Genomic DNA, 14,562 nt, shown 5'->3' with positions numbered 1-14,562 from the left:
AACGATGCTGACGTCCTCCTCCTTGTTGAACAGGGAAGCCGTGGGATTCTTGCTGTTGCTGTTTTACTTATATGAGTGGGAAGCAAAAAATGGTAAAAAAAAAAAAAAAAAACAAGTAGTTGCAGAGTTGACTAGTCTTGGAGTGTCGCGAGTGATGCACTGTATACTTATCTTTTCTCCAAGCCAGTGAGAGCAGGAAGCATCCACAGCTGTGCAGGACAGTTAGAAGATTATTAAAGGCACCACCTCCATCCAGCACTTAAAGTAATCAGTTAACCCTTCCTTTACTCAAATGTAGTTAATCAGTCAAAAGATTTAGGGCCCTATTTTGCTATCTACAGGCGAGCCGTGATTGATTTAGGCCGTTTCAAGGTGTCTTTTCTATCCTAACAATGGGAAAAGTACACCCTGCCCTGCTCGAAACACAAAAACAAAAGCCATGTACTAATTCTCCTAATTTATCATGGGTGTGATAAGGGCGTAACAGGAAATAGCCTGCCAGCCTGCCATATGCCATTCCCTTTAAGAGCCAGGTGCGCTCTGATTTTGGTAGATGGGTATTTTAACTTTAATTTCAATTTACAGAGCTTCTCCACTTCTTAGCAGAGGAAACTGACCTGCATTTCATGCTGTGCAGGTTTTTAAGCAGATCCTCAACGGGAACAGCAGTGTTGTTTTATTTTGTGTTCTGTTTATGGTTGATATAAAAGTTGGGTTTGTAGGGCGCCGAGTGTTCCAGCAGTCTAAAGCACTGCCACTTTGAGCGGGAGGTCGCAGGTACGAACCCCCGCTCATGCTACTCGGAAATGCTGCATCAGCAGCAGCTCGAAAAGAAGCGGTGGCTGGCTTCACATGTATCGGAGGAGGCATGTGCTAGTCTTCACCCTCCTGGTGTGTTGGGGCATCACTAGTTATAGGGGGAGTCCTAATGAGTGGATTGGGTAATTTGCCAGGCAAAATAGGGGAGAAAATTAAAAAATAAAAAATAAAAAAATAGAAAAAATAAAAATTGGGTTTGTGCACTGCTGTCCTTGTGTGTAAAACTCTGCACTGACTTTGGACTTGATAATAACAAAGTGGATCAACACCAGCAGCTTGGACTGTGTGTCTCCCCACTCTTCCTCCAGATGAAAGGCAGTGATGGTTTGAAGAGCCATGTCAGTTGTCAGTGCAGTTTTTTTTTTTTTCTGGAAAATCTTACAGCATTTTATGCTTTTCTCTGCTGACAACTTTTATGGAGATGCAGATTTCATTTTCCAGCAGGACTTGGCACACTGTCCACACTGCCAAAGTACCAATTGGTCTTTTAATATTCACATTTTATGAGATACCGACTTTTTTTTATTGGCTGTAAGCCATCATCATCAATAATATATGTTATGTATGTATATAATATAATATATGTTTCACATTTTGAACTGGTTTGGGAAATGGGGAATGGTTCCATCACTGATACATATAGTGCTACAAGGGTTGGTGTAGTGTTGTGTGTCGGCAAACTAAGGTTTGATTTCCCCAGCCAAACAGGCACAACCCTATCCAACAATACAATAATAATCCTAACACTGAATTCTCTTTCCTGTGTACCATAATTTAAATATAATTTGTTAATGAAAATGCACTCAATTCTTAATCTAACCCTGTATTTATTATTATCATGACATGTAAGAGAAGTCTGGGTTCTTTAGGGGAGGTGCTTCAGACATGTTCCACCTTCCAAACCTTAGTCGAAACTAAAATTTGGAGTCGATAGTGTTTATGATCAACATTGTCGATTATCTCGACTAATTGTCGCAGCCCTACCAGAGTGCAAGCTAGCAGTTTAATATGAAAAGGAATTTAACTTTAAAACATAATGCTTTAGTCAGCGAGGATATCTTAATTATTGATTCACTTGCTTATACAATCTTCTTAATGGTTTTAAAGCTTTATAGATTTCTGACTCATCAGGTAGCTTTTTTACTGTTTTTAATGTAACAAGAAAATGCCAGTTAACATAAACATAAAGTAGAGATCAAGTTATCATCTGAAAGACATGAAAAACATTGAGATAATTGATTGCAAGTAGGGCAAATCATAAACCCTAATTTGACTGCTAAGGTCCTTACAAGATTTTTCACACTCTGGAATGGTAGTGCACTATTCTACTGTGCAGTGATACCTGCACAAACATGAGCAAGCTGTTCTCCTATTGATGCTAATATCTGAGAAATAGCCCATAATGTGTTAACTCATAATAGGAAGCAGTTTTGATGCTCATGGCCTTATGGTGGATGGAGAGAAAAAAAGAAAAAAAAAAAACAGGCATAAAACACACATACACATATACACATACACACACATGGGAGCCCACATGAGTGTGAACTAACAGTTTGGAAAATTTAAGGTTTTAGCCTGAAGCACCTTCATTAAATTTGTGAGGCTTTGATATAAAATAGAAGCAGTTTACAGCGTTTGGGAGGTAGAGAGAGAGAGAGTTATGGCATGTGAGTTAAATACCTAAATAAGGTTTATTGGATGGATACACTCGTACACTTGTGAGATTAGTCACTTTTTCCATTGCTTTCATGTTTTTAGTCTGTCATGATGTCTGATTTATCCACTTGCTTTTACTTGCTCTCTCTCTCTCTCTGCATAACTGTTTGTTTGATCTGCCAGTTTTTTCTTTGCAAGCCTCCCTCTCCCTCACTCTCTCTCTCTCTTTCTCATATCAGGAATGCCAGTAAGACAGGAGAGACCTGCTGTGGTCCCAGACTCTGGAACTCCGACCCAGTCTCGGAATGTGCACATCCCTGAGATCCACATCCCTCTGATAATAACCCACAGGACAGTGCCGGTAACACCTCGTCCTCCCCGTCCTCGTATTCCTTACATTCTTCAACCACAGCAGCCCAGCCGCCCTCAACAGCCCAGCCGCCCCCAACAGCCCAGCCGCCCAAGCCTGCATCAGCCCGTCCACGAGGTTGGGGAGGCTGGACCCCCAGGCTGGAACAGCAGGACGTACGTCAGACGCGAGCGCGGATCTGAGAATTCTGGAAAGCCGATGCAAGGATTCGCTGGTGCACCAGGTGAAAAATTACAAAACAATCCTCTAAATCACATTGTATGATTTTTTTAAAAATTTATTAGCATTTTATTGCAGAAAATAAGTATTAGGGACAATAGAAAAACAGAATTAAATATTTGGTACAGAAACCTTTCTTTGCAGTTACACATGTTAGATGTTTCATGTAGTTCTTGACCAATTTGAACAAACTACAGCAAGGATTTTGGCCCACTCCTCTATACACATCAAGAGACTGGCCAGGGCACTCCAAGCTGTGTGTTGCGAGTCATTGTCATGCCGGAAGACCCAGCCTCATCCCATCATATTGAGGGAAGGATTCTGTTGAACAAAATCTTGCGATACTTGACCCCATCTATGTTCCCTTCGATAGAGTGCAGTTGTCCTGTCTCTTTTGCAGAAAAGTACGATGTATGATGTTAACACCCCCATGCTTCACAGATCTGACTTGTTCTTAGGGTTGTAAAATAATGAGTGGGGTTAATACCAAAAAGCTCTATTTAGGTCTCATCTTTCGCCATGTTTTCCTTCTTTCCTTTTTTATGCTGCTGTTTGGAGGTGGGGGGGGGGGGGTAATTAAAAGCTAAGCTAAGTAAACAAAACTGTAGTTCTTAAAAGTTCTTACAGTAATCTTCCAGAAGGCTGGGTGCAGCAGCATTAGCATTAACAGCTAACCGTTAGCACTTATAAATCCCACCCGACAGTGCTACACTGAGGAACCCTGAGTGTTCTTGTAAGCCAGGGCTGTATATTACAAAATGAAATAATTTCCCCTTATTCTGGTCGAAATTTTGTTTACTATGAATAGTAGTTGTGGAGAAGATGAACTGATCTTCAAATAGCATAATGTTGAAGATGACATGACATAGTATTGTGTCCCATGACTTTTGCCTTGTCCTATTGAAGTTAAAGAATTCTGCATTAACCTGTAGGATGTGTAAAAGTAACGGATTGGGCCTCCTGCATTAAAGCATGGACAATTCTAGCCAGATGTCGCAGGTCATGATCAGAAATGTAATGTTCCATCTATCTGGCACCACCTGTCAGGCCTCACTTAAACTCATACTTATAAATGATGTCGCCTTGCCATGAGCACACTGCCCACGTAACTATTTAGCCTCACTCACAAGATAACACCTCACAAAATTTACAAGTGTGCATTTGCACACATCAGATTATTAATATCTTCTTTCTCTTCCAATGACAGGCTATCCTCACGCCCGGCCTGTGGCATATAAACCAAATCCAATTGCAGGTAAAATATATGTTTTATATAAGCTCTTCATATGTGTTACTGCATTTCCAGTTGTTCACCAGTTGTTCCAGTTGTTTGTGTGATTTTAATGGATTTTTTTTGTATATTTATTATTAGTTTCTCAAGCCACATGGAATCCTGCACAAAGACTTGTCGCCACACCAGGTACATGTGATACCATTAATTGTGAATAATATTGGTTAACAAACTATGATCATGATATCGACTGTTCGAATCCTGTTCATGTAGCTTGCCATTGGCTACCAGAGCCCTGAGAGAGCACAATTGGGTGATGTCACTCAGCACGAGGCATCTGTGAGCTGATGTATAAGAACCGAGTTGCTGCGCTTTCCTCCGAGTAGGCTGTGATGCTATTTGGTAATGCTTCATGTATCTTCATGTCCTGGAGTTGAGGCATTACTAGTGATGGGTAGGGCTGCCACAAACGATTATTTTTATAGTCGACTAATCACTGATTATTTTTTATGATTAGTCGACTAATCGGATCATACGTTAATTGAATATAAAACACAGTTTATCACAATAGAATGCAGCTGCTATTATACAACCATCATTAGATTTCAGCTATATGCTAACTAAAAATAAAAACAATTAAAATCATAGTTCATTAAACCTTTAATGAAATATGCAGCTTGTTGTAACAGACAATTATTTTACTGTTTAGCATAAAGTGTAAACAACTGTGTAAAATAAGGATAAGGCACTGGCATTTATGAAACATCTCAACTGTGAGGTTGTTTGAACTATTATGAAAAAAAAGTATATTAATAAAAAATGCCTCTCTGTCCAGATATTGTGTACATTACCGTCTCTCTGTCGCACTCAGTGTGTCTTTAGTTTCTGCCCGATCTTGTTTTTCTGCCAGTTCTTGGGCTCCCTATCTCTTTATAAAGGCGTTTTTCCTGGCCGCGTCCCAATTCACTAGCCAGGGCAGCGGTCTGCACAGATCTGATTGGCAGAGGAGAGCGTTTGGTGATTTTACACCACACATGACTGATCTGTGAGTTTACTGCACCGAAAAGCACTGAAAACAGAAGCCACTGTCAGAATGAAATCCTTCTCTGTAGTTTATCGGTTTGGGACGGCATTTGTGACAACGTCTGGGTCCGGATCCGGATCGCGGTCCGCCTATTAGTGACCTCTGTTTTAAAGCTATCAAGATGAGTAAGTTAAGTACTAAGTTAACGCTCTGTTTACGCTAATTTTAGCAGCTAAATAGCAATTTAGCTTCTTCGTCATTTAATCAGCCACAACATGCCTCCTTTTCAGGTGCTCGTGCATCGCGGTTGTGCTGCCGAGGAAGGCAAGTTCTTCATTGCAGATATTGCATTGCACGCGTTTCACTTTTATTTTCTTGGTGATCCCACACTTTTGAGTTCTGTAGCGGGGTAGCCATGAAACCAGAGCCTGTCTGTATAATGTCCTGAGATGTCGTCCACTACCTACCCCGGTTTCCACTACTGCGCATGTGCGTCCAGGACAGAAAGGCAGTCGCAGCAGTTTGGAGAGAAAAACAAAGAAAAAAAAAAAAACGACTAATCGACTATTAAATTAGTCGTCGACTATTTTAATAGTCGACATAATCGTGACTAGTCGACTAATCGTGGCAGCCCTAGTGATGGGGGAGTCCTAGTGAAAATTGTGGAGAAAATGGGAAAAAAATCTGAAATAAAATGATAACAAATTGTTCGTTCTTTTTTTCTGCCTGTTTATTTCGCTTGTCATTTTAATTTTCTATGAAAATATCAGTTTTTTTTTGCATGTTTGTTTTAATTTGTTAAACAAATTTGATTATATTTCTGTTTTCTACAGTTGCATCAGAGAGAGACTCGTTTGTGGAGCCCTTCTCCTTCTCTGCCGCTCTCACAGAGCAGGCTTTCTCAGGGGACTTTGGCATCATCCGTTTTAACAGGGTGCTGGTCAATGATGGAGGACATTATGATTCCCAAACAGGTAAAACTCAATCCCTTACATCTACAGATTTCTTTAGATTTCACTTTTTTTGTCATATTTTACTAATTGATATTTACTATAACTGATATTTAATTGTTTTAATTCAGCCACATCTGTTGGGTTTTCCAGCTTAAACAGCCTGTTTAAATTCATGAGACTGCATTTCAGTTTGAATCTGACTAGACCACTCTAAAACTTTCATTTAGTCTCTTTTTTTAAGTCATTCAGAGGTGAACTGTGTGCTTTGGTTCATTGTCCTGCTGCAGAACCCAAGTACACCTAAGCTTGAGGTCACAAACAGATGGTCGGACATTCTCCTTCAGGATTGTCTGATAAACAGCAGAATTCCTGGTTCCAGCAAAGCATCCCAGACCATCACACGTTCAGTATGATGTTTTTACTGAAATTATGTGTTTATGAGTTTTACGTCAGATGTAACAGGACATGCACCTTCCAAAAAGAACCACTTTTGCCACGTTAGTGCAAATAACTTATACCCACAAAGTTATTTGGAAAATGTGTTTTTTTTAGGTCAGGTTAGTTATTTCCTTGGAACTCTCCCATGGAGACCATTTTCAATCAGTTTCTTTCTTATTTTTGAATCATTAATATAACTCTGACATTAACTAAGGGAAGTAAGACCTGCAGTTCTTTGAATGTTGTTCTTGGTTCTTTTTGACCTCCTGGATGAGTTGTCCATGCCCTTTTTGTATAATTTATAGTTTGTCTGTTGTTTTTAGAGAGGAAGAACATGGCAGAAATAATTGTTGATTATTTGACTAATCGAAAAAATGATCATCAGATTAGTAGACTACCGAAATAATCATTAGTTGCAGCCCTAATTGCCTCTCGGCCTATAAAGCTCCCCGTCACTGAGATCTATGGATCACTGGAACGATTGTTCTCTATCCAATATTTTATTCAGGTGAGTGGGGGGTTGGGGGTGAGGTGGAATAGTGATTATGCAACATTCTGGCCTCACTAATGCTCTTTTTACTTAATGCAGTCAAATCCTCACAGCAGTGCTTCAAAATCTAGTCAAATCTGTCCTTCTTTGGACAGCTGAGACAGTTACTTCAACAAAATAAAGATGCTTCTTTATGACCCGTGTCCTACTTGGCAGCTGATGTTGTTCCTGCGTTCTCCCCCTGCAGGAGTCTTCACTGCGCCTGTAGACGGACGCTATCTGGTCACAGCGGTCCTGATGGCAGCGCGGCGTGAGCGAGTGGAGGCCGTGCTCTCCGTGTCCAACCGCAGCGTGCAGAAGCTGGACACCGCGGGTTACTCCGGGGCAAGCGGACACCTCGCTCCGCAGCCGTGTACGTGCGGAGGCTCCGCCTCCTTCAGCCTCATCCTCCCGCTGCGGGCGGCCGACCGTGTGTCGCTGGTGCGGACGGCAGGAGCGCTGGCCATCTCCGACGCCAAGGAGATCCTCTCCACCTTCAGCGCGGTCTTCCTCTATTCGCCTCAGGCCCGGAGATAGCCTCCAGCCAGAGAGAGAAAAAGAGAGAGAGAGAGAGGTATAGAAAGAGAGGAGGATGCTGAAAGACTGTTAACACTAACTCTCGGCAGCCTGTTCCAAGTCGGGGTACACTGCAAGAAGAACAGCGCGCAGGCATTTCTCAAACTTCTAGATTGGTGACAAATCTAATTCTGACTTTTCCTTTATTCAAATGTTAGTCAATATATGTTGCATATATATATGTGGACTATAAGGCGCACCCAAAATCCTTTAAATTTTCCCAAAAAATCAGCAGTGTGCCTTATAATCTGGTGCTCCTTATGTATGAGTTCTACCAGTCAGGTATTAAGGAACAGTAAAGCAACTCTACTGATGTTCAGTGAAGTTTCTCCAGCACTAAGGCTGGGTGCAACAGCAGCAGCATTAGCATTAGCTGCTAACCGCAGTGCTAGCTGTTGCGCCGTTCAGAGGTGAGTATATTGGACTGGAACCCATTAAAAGGGAAACACGGCAGCACCCTTGCTCACTTCAATGTAGGCATCCTTACTAGCATCGCTCAATATGTTTTATAATCTGGTGCGCCTTATGTATGAAAATACACCAAAAAATAGTCGTTCATTGATAGTGTGCCTTATAATCCGGTACACCAAGATCTTGCATTGATGATTATAGAGTCTTTGATTATTATTATTATTATTATTATTATAGAGAATTTGATTTGTCTCCAGACTATAATATTTGAGAATGCCACAGTGACACTAGGGCTTCATTTTATAACGTCTGTTAGTTGTTAAAGCAGTATTGGGCTTTGCTGTACTGATATCACACAAGGTAGCGATATGCAAATGAGTACTTGATTGCGAGTGTTGTTCTCCATGCACCCGGACTGAATCTCAAGCATTCAGTCAGATAAGAAGATGAGATGATGTGGGTGTTTTATTGATTTTGGAAGCATCACATCACAGATCGTAATAATGCTGAATGCCTGAAAGTCTTCATTCACCACCACCAAAAATCCTCTGATGCTTTTTACTATTTCTAATATAGCGTCACTGTCCAATAAAAAACACTTATCTCCAAAACGAAAACTATACAGGAGAGAACCCTTGTAAACTTTCAAGGGAAGTTAATGTAAAAATAGTTTATTTAAGGTCATTGTGAAGAGTTTCTATTGGTTTGTCCATCAAGAAATTTTGGCACAGTGTAAGTGACAGTTTGTCTTTTCAAATGATGTAGTAAACTAAAAATCGACAAAAATGGAGATAAGTGTTTTTCATAAGACAGTGACGATATGCTAAAGCAAACAACAATCACAGTGTATACGAGTGCAACTCAAAAAATTGGAATATAATCGAAAAGTTACTTTATTTCAGTTTTTATTTATTTCAAATAGAGTTTATTTCTTGTATTGTTGATGATTATGGCTTACAGACAATGAAAACCCAAAAATCAGTGTCTCAAAAAATTGTAATTTTTTATATAAGAACAATTAATACTTTTAGCAGTGTGGGCAGTGTGCCAAGTCCTGCTGGAAAATGAAAGCTCCATAAAAGTTGTCATGAAGTGCTGTAAGATTTTCCATGATTTAACACAGTGGACCAGCTGTTTGGCTGTTAGCTATAATTATCAACAATAAAATAAATAAATGCCTAAAATAGATCACTCTGTGTGTAAAACATCTATATAATATATGAGTTATACATTTGGAACTGCATTACTGAAATAAAGTAACTTTTAAAGATGCACTAGTATGATTTATATCAGAGTCATTGAAGGAAATTTGGTGCTACATCCATACAGCCAAACTGTGCAGCCCTAGCAAACACCACACGCTTGTTTTACAATAAGCACTGTAAGATATTTAGTAGTAATCTACATGTTTCTTTTATTATTGTATAAATTGTTTATTTACTTCATATGAGTTTACGTTTATGTCAATAAAAAGAAAAAAAAACAACATTAAATGAACAGTTCTATACTTGAATCATACTCTGAGATCAGATCTGAGTATAAATCAAGTTTTATATGAATAGCTAATTGCTTTTATAGTCAGTCATAATTTAGAATGGAGAGCGTCGCCCACATAAAGCCACAGTCTTAAACTCCACAGCAGCAGAAGCGACACCCACAGCACAAACAGTTACTCCCAGTTACTGAGGGATAAGTGCCTGTGTGAGGAGAGATCAGAGAAGATCCAGATGTGTAAGATTTTAGGAAATTGATTTTAGTGCCTTTCTTTGTGAACAATGACGTGAATGTGAAGAACAGTATTAAGACCCTGTCTCATGAGTTTTGTCTGCGTTTTTGGTCTGCTGTCCACGCAAAAACATCATATTTTTGTTCACTAAAGCTTTTTTTTTTCAGCTTTTTGCATTCATATTTCATCCTGAATTTAATTAAATACTTCTGGACTCCTTATATAGTGAACTGAACAGAAGTAATAAAACTATCATTTTTGTCTACACAGAGATAAGAACTACATTTCAGATACATGTAGATTTGAAATGGTTTTACTACAAATAAAATGTATGATGCTCTGTTTAGATTTAGAATACAAACTTTCTTAAAAAGTTAGATTATCATTGAAAAGTTGCTTTATTTCAGTAATTCAGTTCAAAATGTGAAACTCATATATTATATATAGATATATTACACACAGAGTGATTTATTTTAAGCCTATATTTCTTTTATTGTTGATGATTATGGTTTACAGCCAATGGAAAACCAAAAATCAGTGTTTTAGAAAATTACAATATTATATAACAACAATTGGTACTTTTGGCAGTGTGGGCAGTCCTGCTGGAAAATGAAATCTCTCCAAACCATCACTGATTGGTGGAAACTTCACACTAGACCTCAAGCATTTTGGACTGTGTGTCTCTCCACTCTTCCTCCAGACTCTGGTCACATGGTTTCCAAATGAAATGTAAAATTTACTGATGATCAGTGATGGATTGGAGAGACGTGTCATCTGCTGGTGTTGATCCACTGTGTTTTATTATCAAGTCTAAAGTCAAAATCTTACAGCACTTCATGCTTCCCTCTGCTGACTGTTATGGAGATGCGGATTTCATTTTCCAGCAGGACTTTGGCACACTGCCCACACTGATACCAAAAGTACCTATTGGTCTTATATAATATTCAAAATTTCTGAGAAACTGTTTTTTGGGTTTTCATTGGCTGTAAGTCATAATCATCAACAATAAAAGAAATAAACGCTTAAATAGATCACTCTGTGTTTAATACACCTATATAATATATGAATTTCACATTTTAAACTGAATTACTGAAATAAAAAGTAAACTTTTCAATGATATTCTAATTTTTTGAGATGCACCCGAACTTCCCATCTGATATTATGAACATGCATAACCAGTGTAAGTTTCTTGCCACAGAAAACATGGGCAGAGTTTTGAGCAGTTCTAAAGATTTGTCTCAAGTGCAAAGAAAATGTCAGCTTCAAATTTGGGAGCTCTGGGCTTCAAAATTATGCCAAGGGAGTAAACAGGGAAGAACTGTACATTATTATTTACAGTGTATGCATCAGATATTTGATTTTGTCAAAAAAAAAAATAAAAAAAAAATAGTTGCACCCAGAAGGCTGAAACTTTGTGGGTAATCATGCCATATTGTAAAGGAGTGACTCAGCAGCAGCGGCTCATCATCATCTTTGGTCTTTTTTACAGGCCAATATTACAGTAATAAGGACCTGCAACCAGTAAGAAAGGGAGGGGAAGAGAAAGGTGCATATTCATGAAGAGCATGCAAAACAGAGAGTGTTCTGATTGGCCTGTTCTCTGAAAAGAGTCTGTGAGTCAACCAATCAGTGTTTTTTTCCCCTCCTGGATGGGATGCCTTCAGGAGCATCATGGCTCCCATTAAAACTAATTTCATCTCTGAGTACTCTAAAGTATATCCATGTCTGGTAAAAGTTATATTAAAAAAAATAATAATAAAAAGTTTTGCCCGCTGTACAGTTTGTAATAGTGATTTTACTGAATTAAAAATGCATGGCGTGGATTATAGAAGGACACCATTAGGAACCTCTACAACTCTATGCCAAGATGCCTGGCATGTTTCATTGCATTACGCATTCGTGAATGCATAAATATATAACCAAGAGTTGCCTGTATCAGTGTAAATATTCAGTCATTTATGGTTTCTTATGATCCAAATATCACTGGAATCCAATAATTCCTTCTGGTTGCAACTATTTCTTTGTTGATACATGTAATATTAAATATTATCCAATATTATTATTATTATTAGAAGTATTATTCAGAAGTACAGGTAAAATACAGCTTTAAGTAATGTAGCTGTGAGCAGTGAGGGATTAGAACAGCGTGGTGGAAAGGGTCTGGAGATTTAATAATTAGCTTGTTGACGTGGTGGACGATGAACAGCAGACTGTGCGCTGGTCATTCTCACAGAGGGTGTGTGTTTGTGTGTGTGTGTGTGTGTGTAAATTTCCCTTTTTCTCTCCAGAGAAAAGCCCCACTGCCTTTGCCCTGGATAATTTCATGTTATTTATTGCAACACTTCTTCTTGCACTGCTCAGTGAGGCACGTCAATAAAAAAAAACAACAAGAATGTTTGATTGTTTTCATTTTACTGTACCTTCCAGAAACTTGTAGCAGACACACAGTAAAACCAAATAAAACCAAATGAAACTAAACTAAAAGTCTGGCTTGGGCTGTAAATCACAGTACAATTTGCACTGCATTGAGATCTACCATTTAATCAGTTACTTTATTGCTTGAAAGTATTAAAATCCATTTTTTTCTGTGTGAAATACAATAGTGTAAAATACAATAGGTCTCTCTGAGTTGTATATTCATGCTGTACATTAAACTGTTCCTTCACTTCCATTCTCTGCAGCAGCAAGTAAAAGAAAATCCTCAGAAATACAAGTAGATCAGGGAAAGCATTGTGTCTACTTTTACTTTCTGGACCTGGACTACCCACCTCTCTGTGTGTAACTTTACATTTACATAGGATCTCCGGTGGATTTTGCACTTTACAGGTGCTGGTCAATGAATTAGAATAATTTGAAATAGTGCAATCATGAAATTCTTTGAATGCATTTTTTGTGCAGAAAGCAAATCAGGTGTTCACCGCACCTGTCCTACTCGTTAGACTAATCACAGAACTCGTTACCTGGAAAAAAATTTGCTCAGCTGAGCTTTCCAAAAGGCCCATTTAGGCCATTTAACTGTGACACTGTTGTTTTATTGAATTAGAATAATGGAGAAACCGTTTCATTGAATTAGAATAAATGCTTGAATTTTTGTTTTCTGTGAAGAGTGTTCACTGTGCAGTATAAAGTCAGGGTTGAGTAGAATTTCTAAGTTGTAAAATCAATCATGGGTAAGCAGCGCGACCTCTCAACCGGAATAGTGGCTCAAATTCAAGCCCTTCGCCAACAAGGCTTGACCCAAACTAAAATTGCTGAGCAGCTCGGCATCAGCCAGTCTTCCGTCTGCAAAGCTCTCAAGAAAAACTGCAGCAAGCGCACCAACTGGCGTCCGAAAAACTTCTGCTCGCGACAACAAGCAGCTGAGAAAGATCGCAGTCAGCAACCGGTTCAATCCACTTCCAAGCTCACCGACTTGTGGAACAAGCAGACCGGCGCTGACGTCTCCAGATCAACCACTTACCGTCGTCTGCGCGAACTCGGCTTCAAATCTCGCGTTCCAGCAGTAAAACCGATGCTGAACAAGAAACAAATGGAGAAACGGCTGAAGTGGGCCAAAGAACACGGCGAGTGGACTGCTGAAGACTGGCAGAAAGTGGTCTTCAGTGACGAATCACGCTTCTGCATCTCCTTCGGTGACCAAGGTCCTCGTGTCTGGCGTCGTGGTGGCGAAACCTACAACCACGAGTGCGTGAAAAGATCCGTCAAGTTTCCCCAGAACGTTGTGGTCTGTGGATGCATGTCCGCTCGAGGTGTAGGGAAACTCTGCTTCCTCAAGAAGACTGTTAATGCTGCCGTATATCAAGATGTTCTGGAAACGTTCCTGATTCCGACTGTTGAGGAACAGTTCGGCGAAGAAGACTTCATATTTCAACAGGATCTTGCACCGGCTCATGCGGCAAAGTCGACCAAAGATTGGTTCACTAAAAAACAGCTTGAAGTTTTGGCATGGCCGGCCAACTCGCCTGACCTCAATGTCATTGAAAACCTTTGGGCCATCGTCAAGCGGAAAATTTGCGACAGAAAGCCTACTACGCTGGACCAACTGAAGCAGAACATCGCCACTGCCTGGGAAGCTGTGAGTGCGGAAAGTTGCGACAAGCTGGTCAAATTGATGCCGCGGAGACTTCAGGCAGTCATACAAGCCAAGGGGGCAGCCACAAAATACTGAGAAAGTGATGATTGTAATTATAATAAAAAATATAGCCGCAAGCGGCAATCATCGGGTTCAAGCACCAACTTGCACAATGGTGCCTACTGGAGCATTGAATGGTGATGTGTAAGAAGGTCTAACACAATTGGAGACATTCTGTCACATTTAGAAATGATCAAAAGTCTTTCACCTGTTATTAATGTTGAGAAGAGGCACAAAGGAGTGAATGTTCTGATATGACATGTAATGTCAAGTTATTCTTAATCTAGTATTAAATGGCGCTTCATCAGAGTGATATTGTACAGAGGTCTTTAACATTGTGAGATTACAGCAAATACTGCAGAGTTACAGCAATTTAGGTTAGAAATTCCAAGGACGCACAGATTGCTTGATGCCTGGAGAGTATTGTATGTGAAATTTTCACAAATGTTTTTAATGAACATTTACCTAGAGACTCTAC

General features: G+C 39.6%; 1 protein-coding gene across 1 annotated transcript in view; it reads left to right on the top strand.

Moving 5' to 3' along the window:
• emilin2a (elastin microfibril interfacer 2a) overlaps positions 1–9,012 on the top strand; it is a 45,021-nt gene extending 36,009 nt beyond the window's left edge. Inside the window, exons 5-9 of the mRNA XM_022678039.2 lie at positions 2,715–3,068; positions 4,272–4,319; positions 4,437–4,484; positions 6,153–6,293; positions 7,448–9,012. Coding sequence (XP_022533760.2) covers positions 2,715–3,068; positions 4,272–4,319; positions 4,437–4,484; positions 6,153–6,293; positions 7,448–7,776 — 920 coding nt within the window. The 3' untranslated portion in view covers positions 7,777–9,012. The remainder of the gene's footprint in view (positions 1–2,714; positions 3,069–4,271; positions 4,320–4,436; positions 4,485–6,152; positions 6,294–7,447) is intronic.
• Positions 9,013–14,562: the final 5,550 nt, after the last annotated feature.

Source organism: Astyanax mexicanus, chromosome 8 (assembly GCF_023375975.1).
Source record: "Astyanax mexicanus isolate ESR-SI-001 chromosome 8, AstMex3_surface, whole genome shotgun sequence".
NCBI classification, from domain to species: Eukaryota; Metazoa; Chordata; class Actinopteri; order Characiformes; family Acestrorhamphidae; genus Astyanax; species Astyanax mexicanus.
This window is presented reverse-complemented; position numbering and strand designations above follow the sequence as displayed.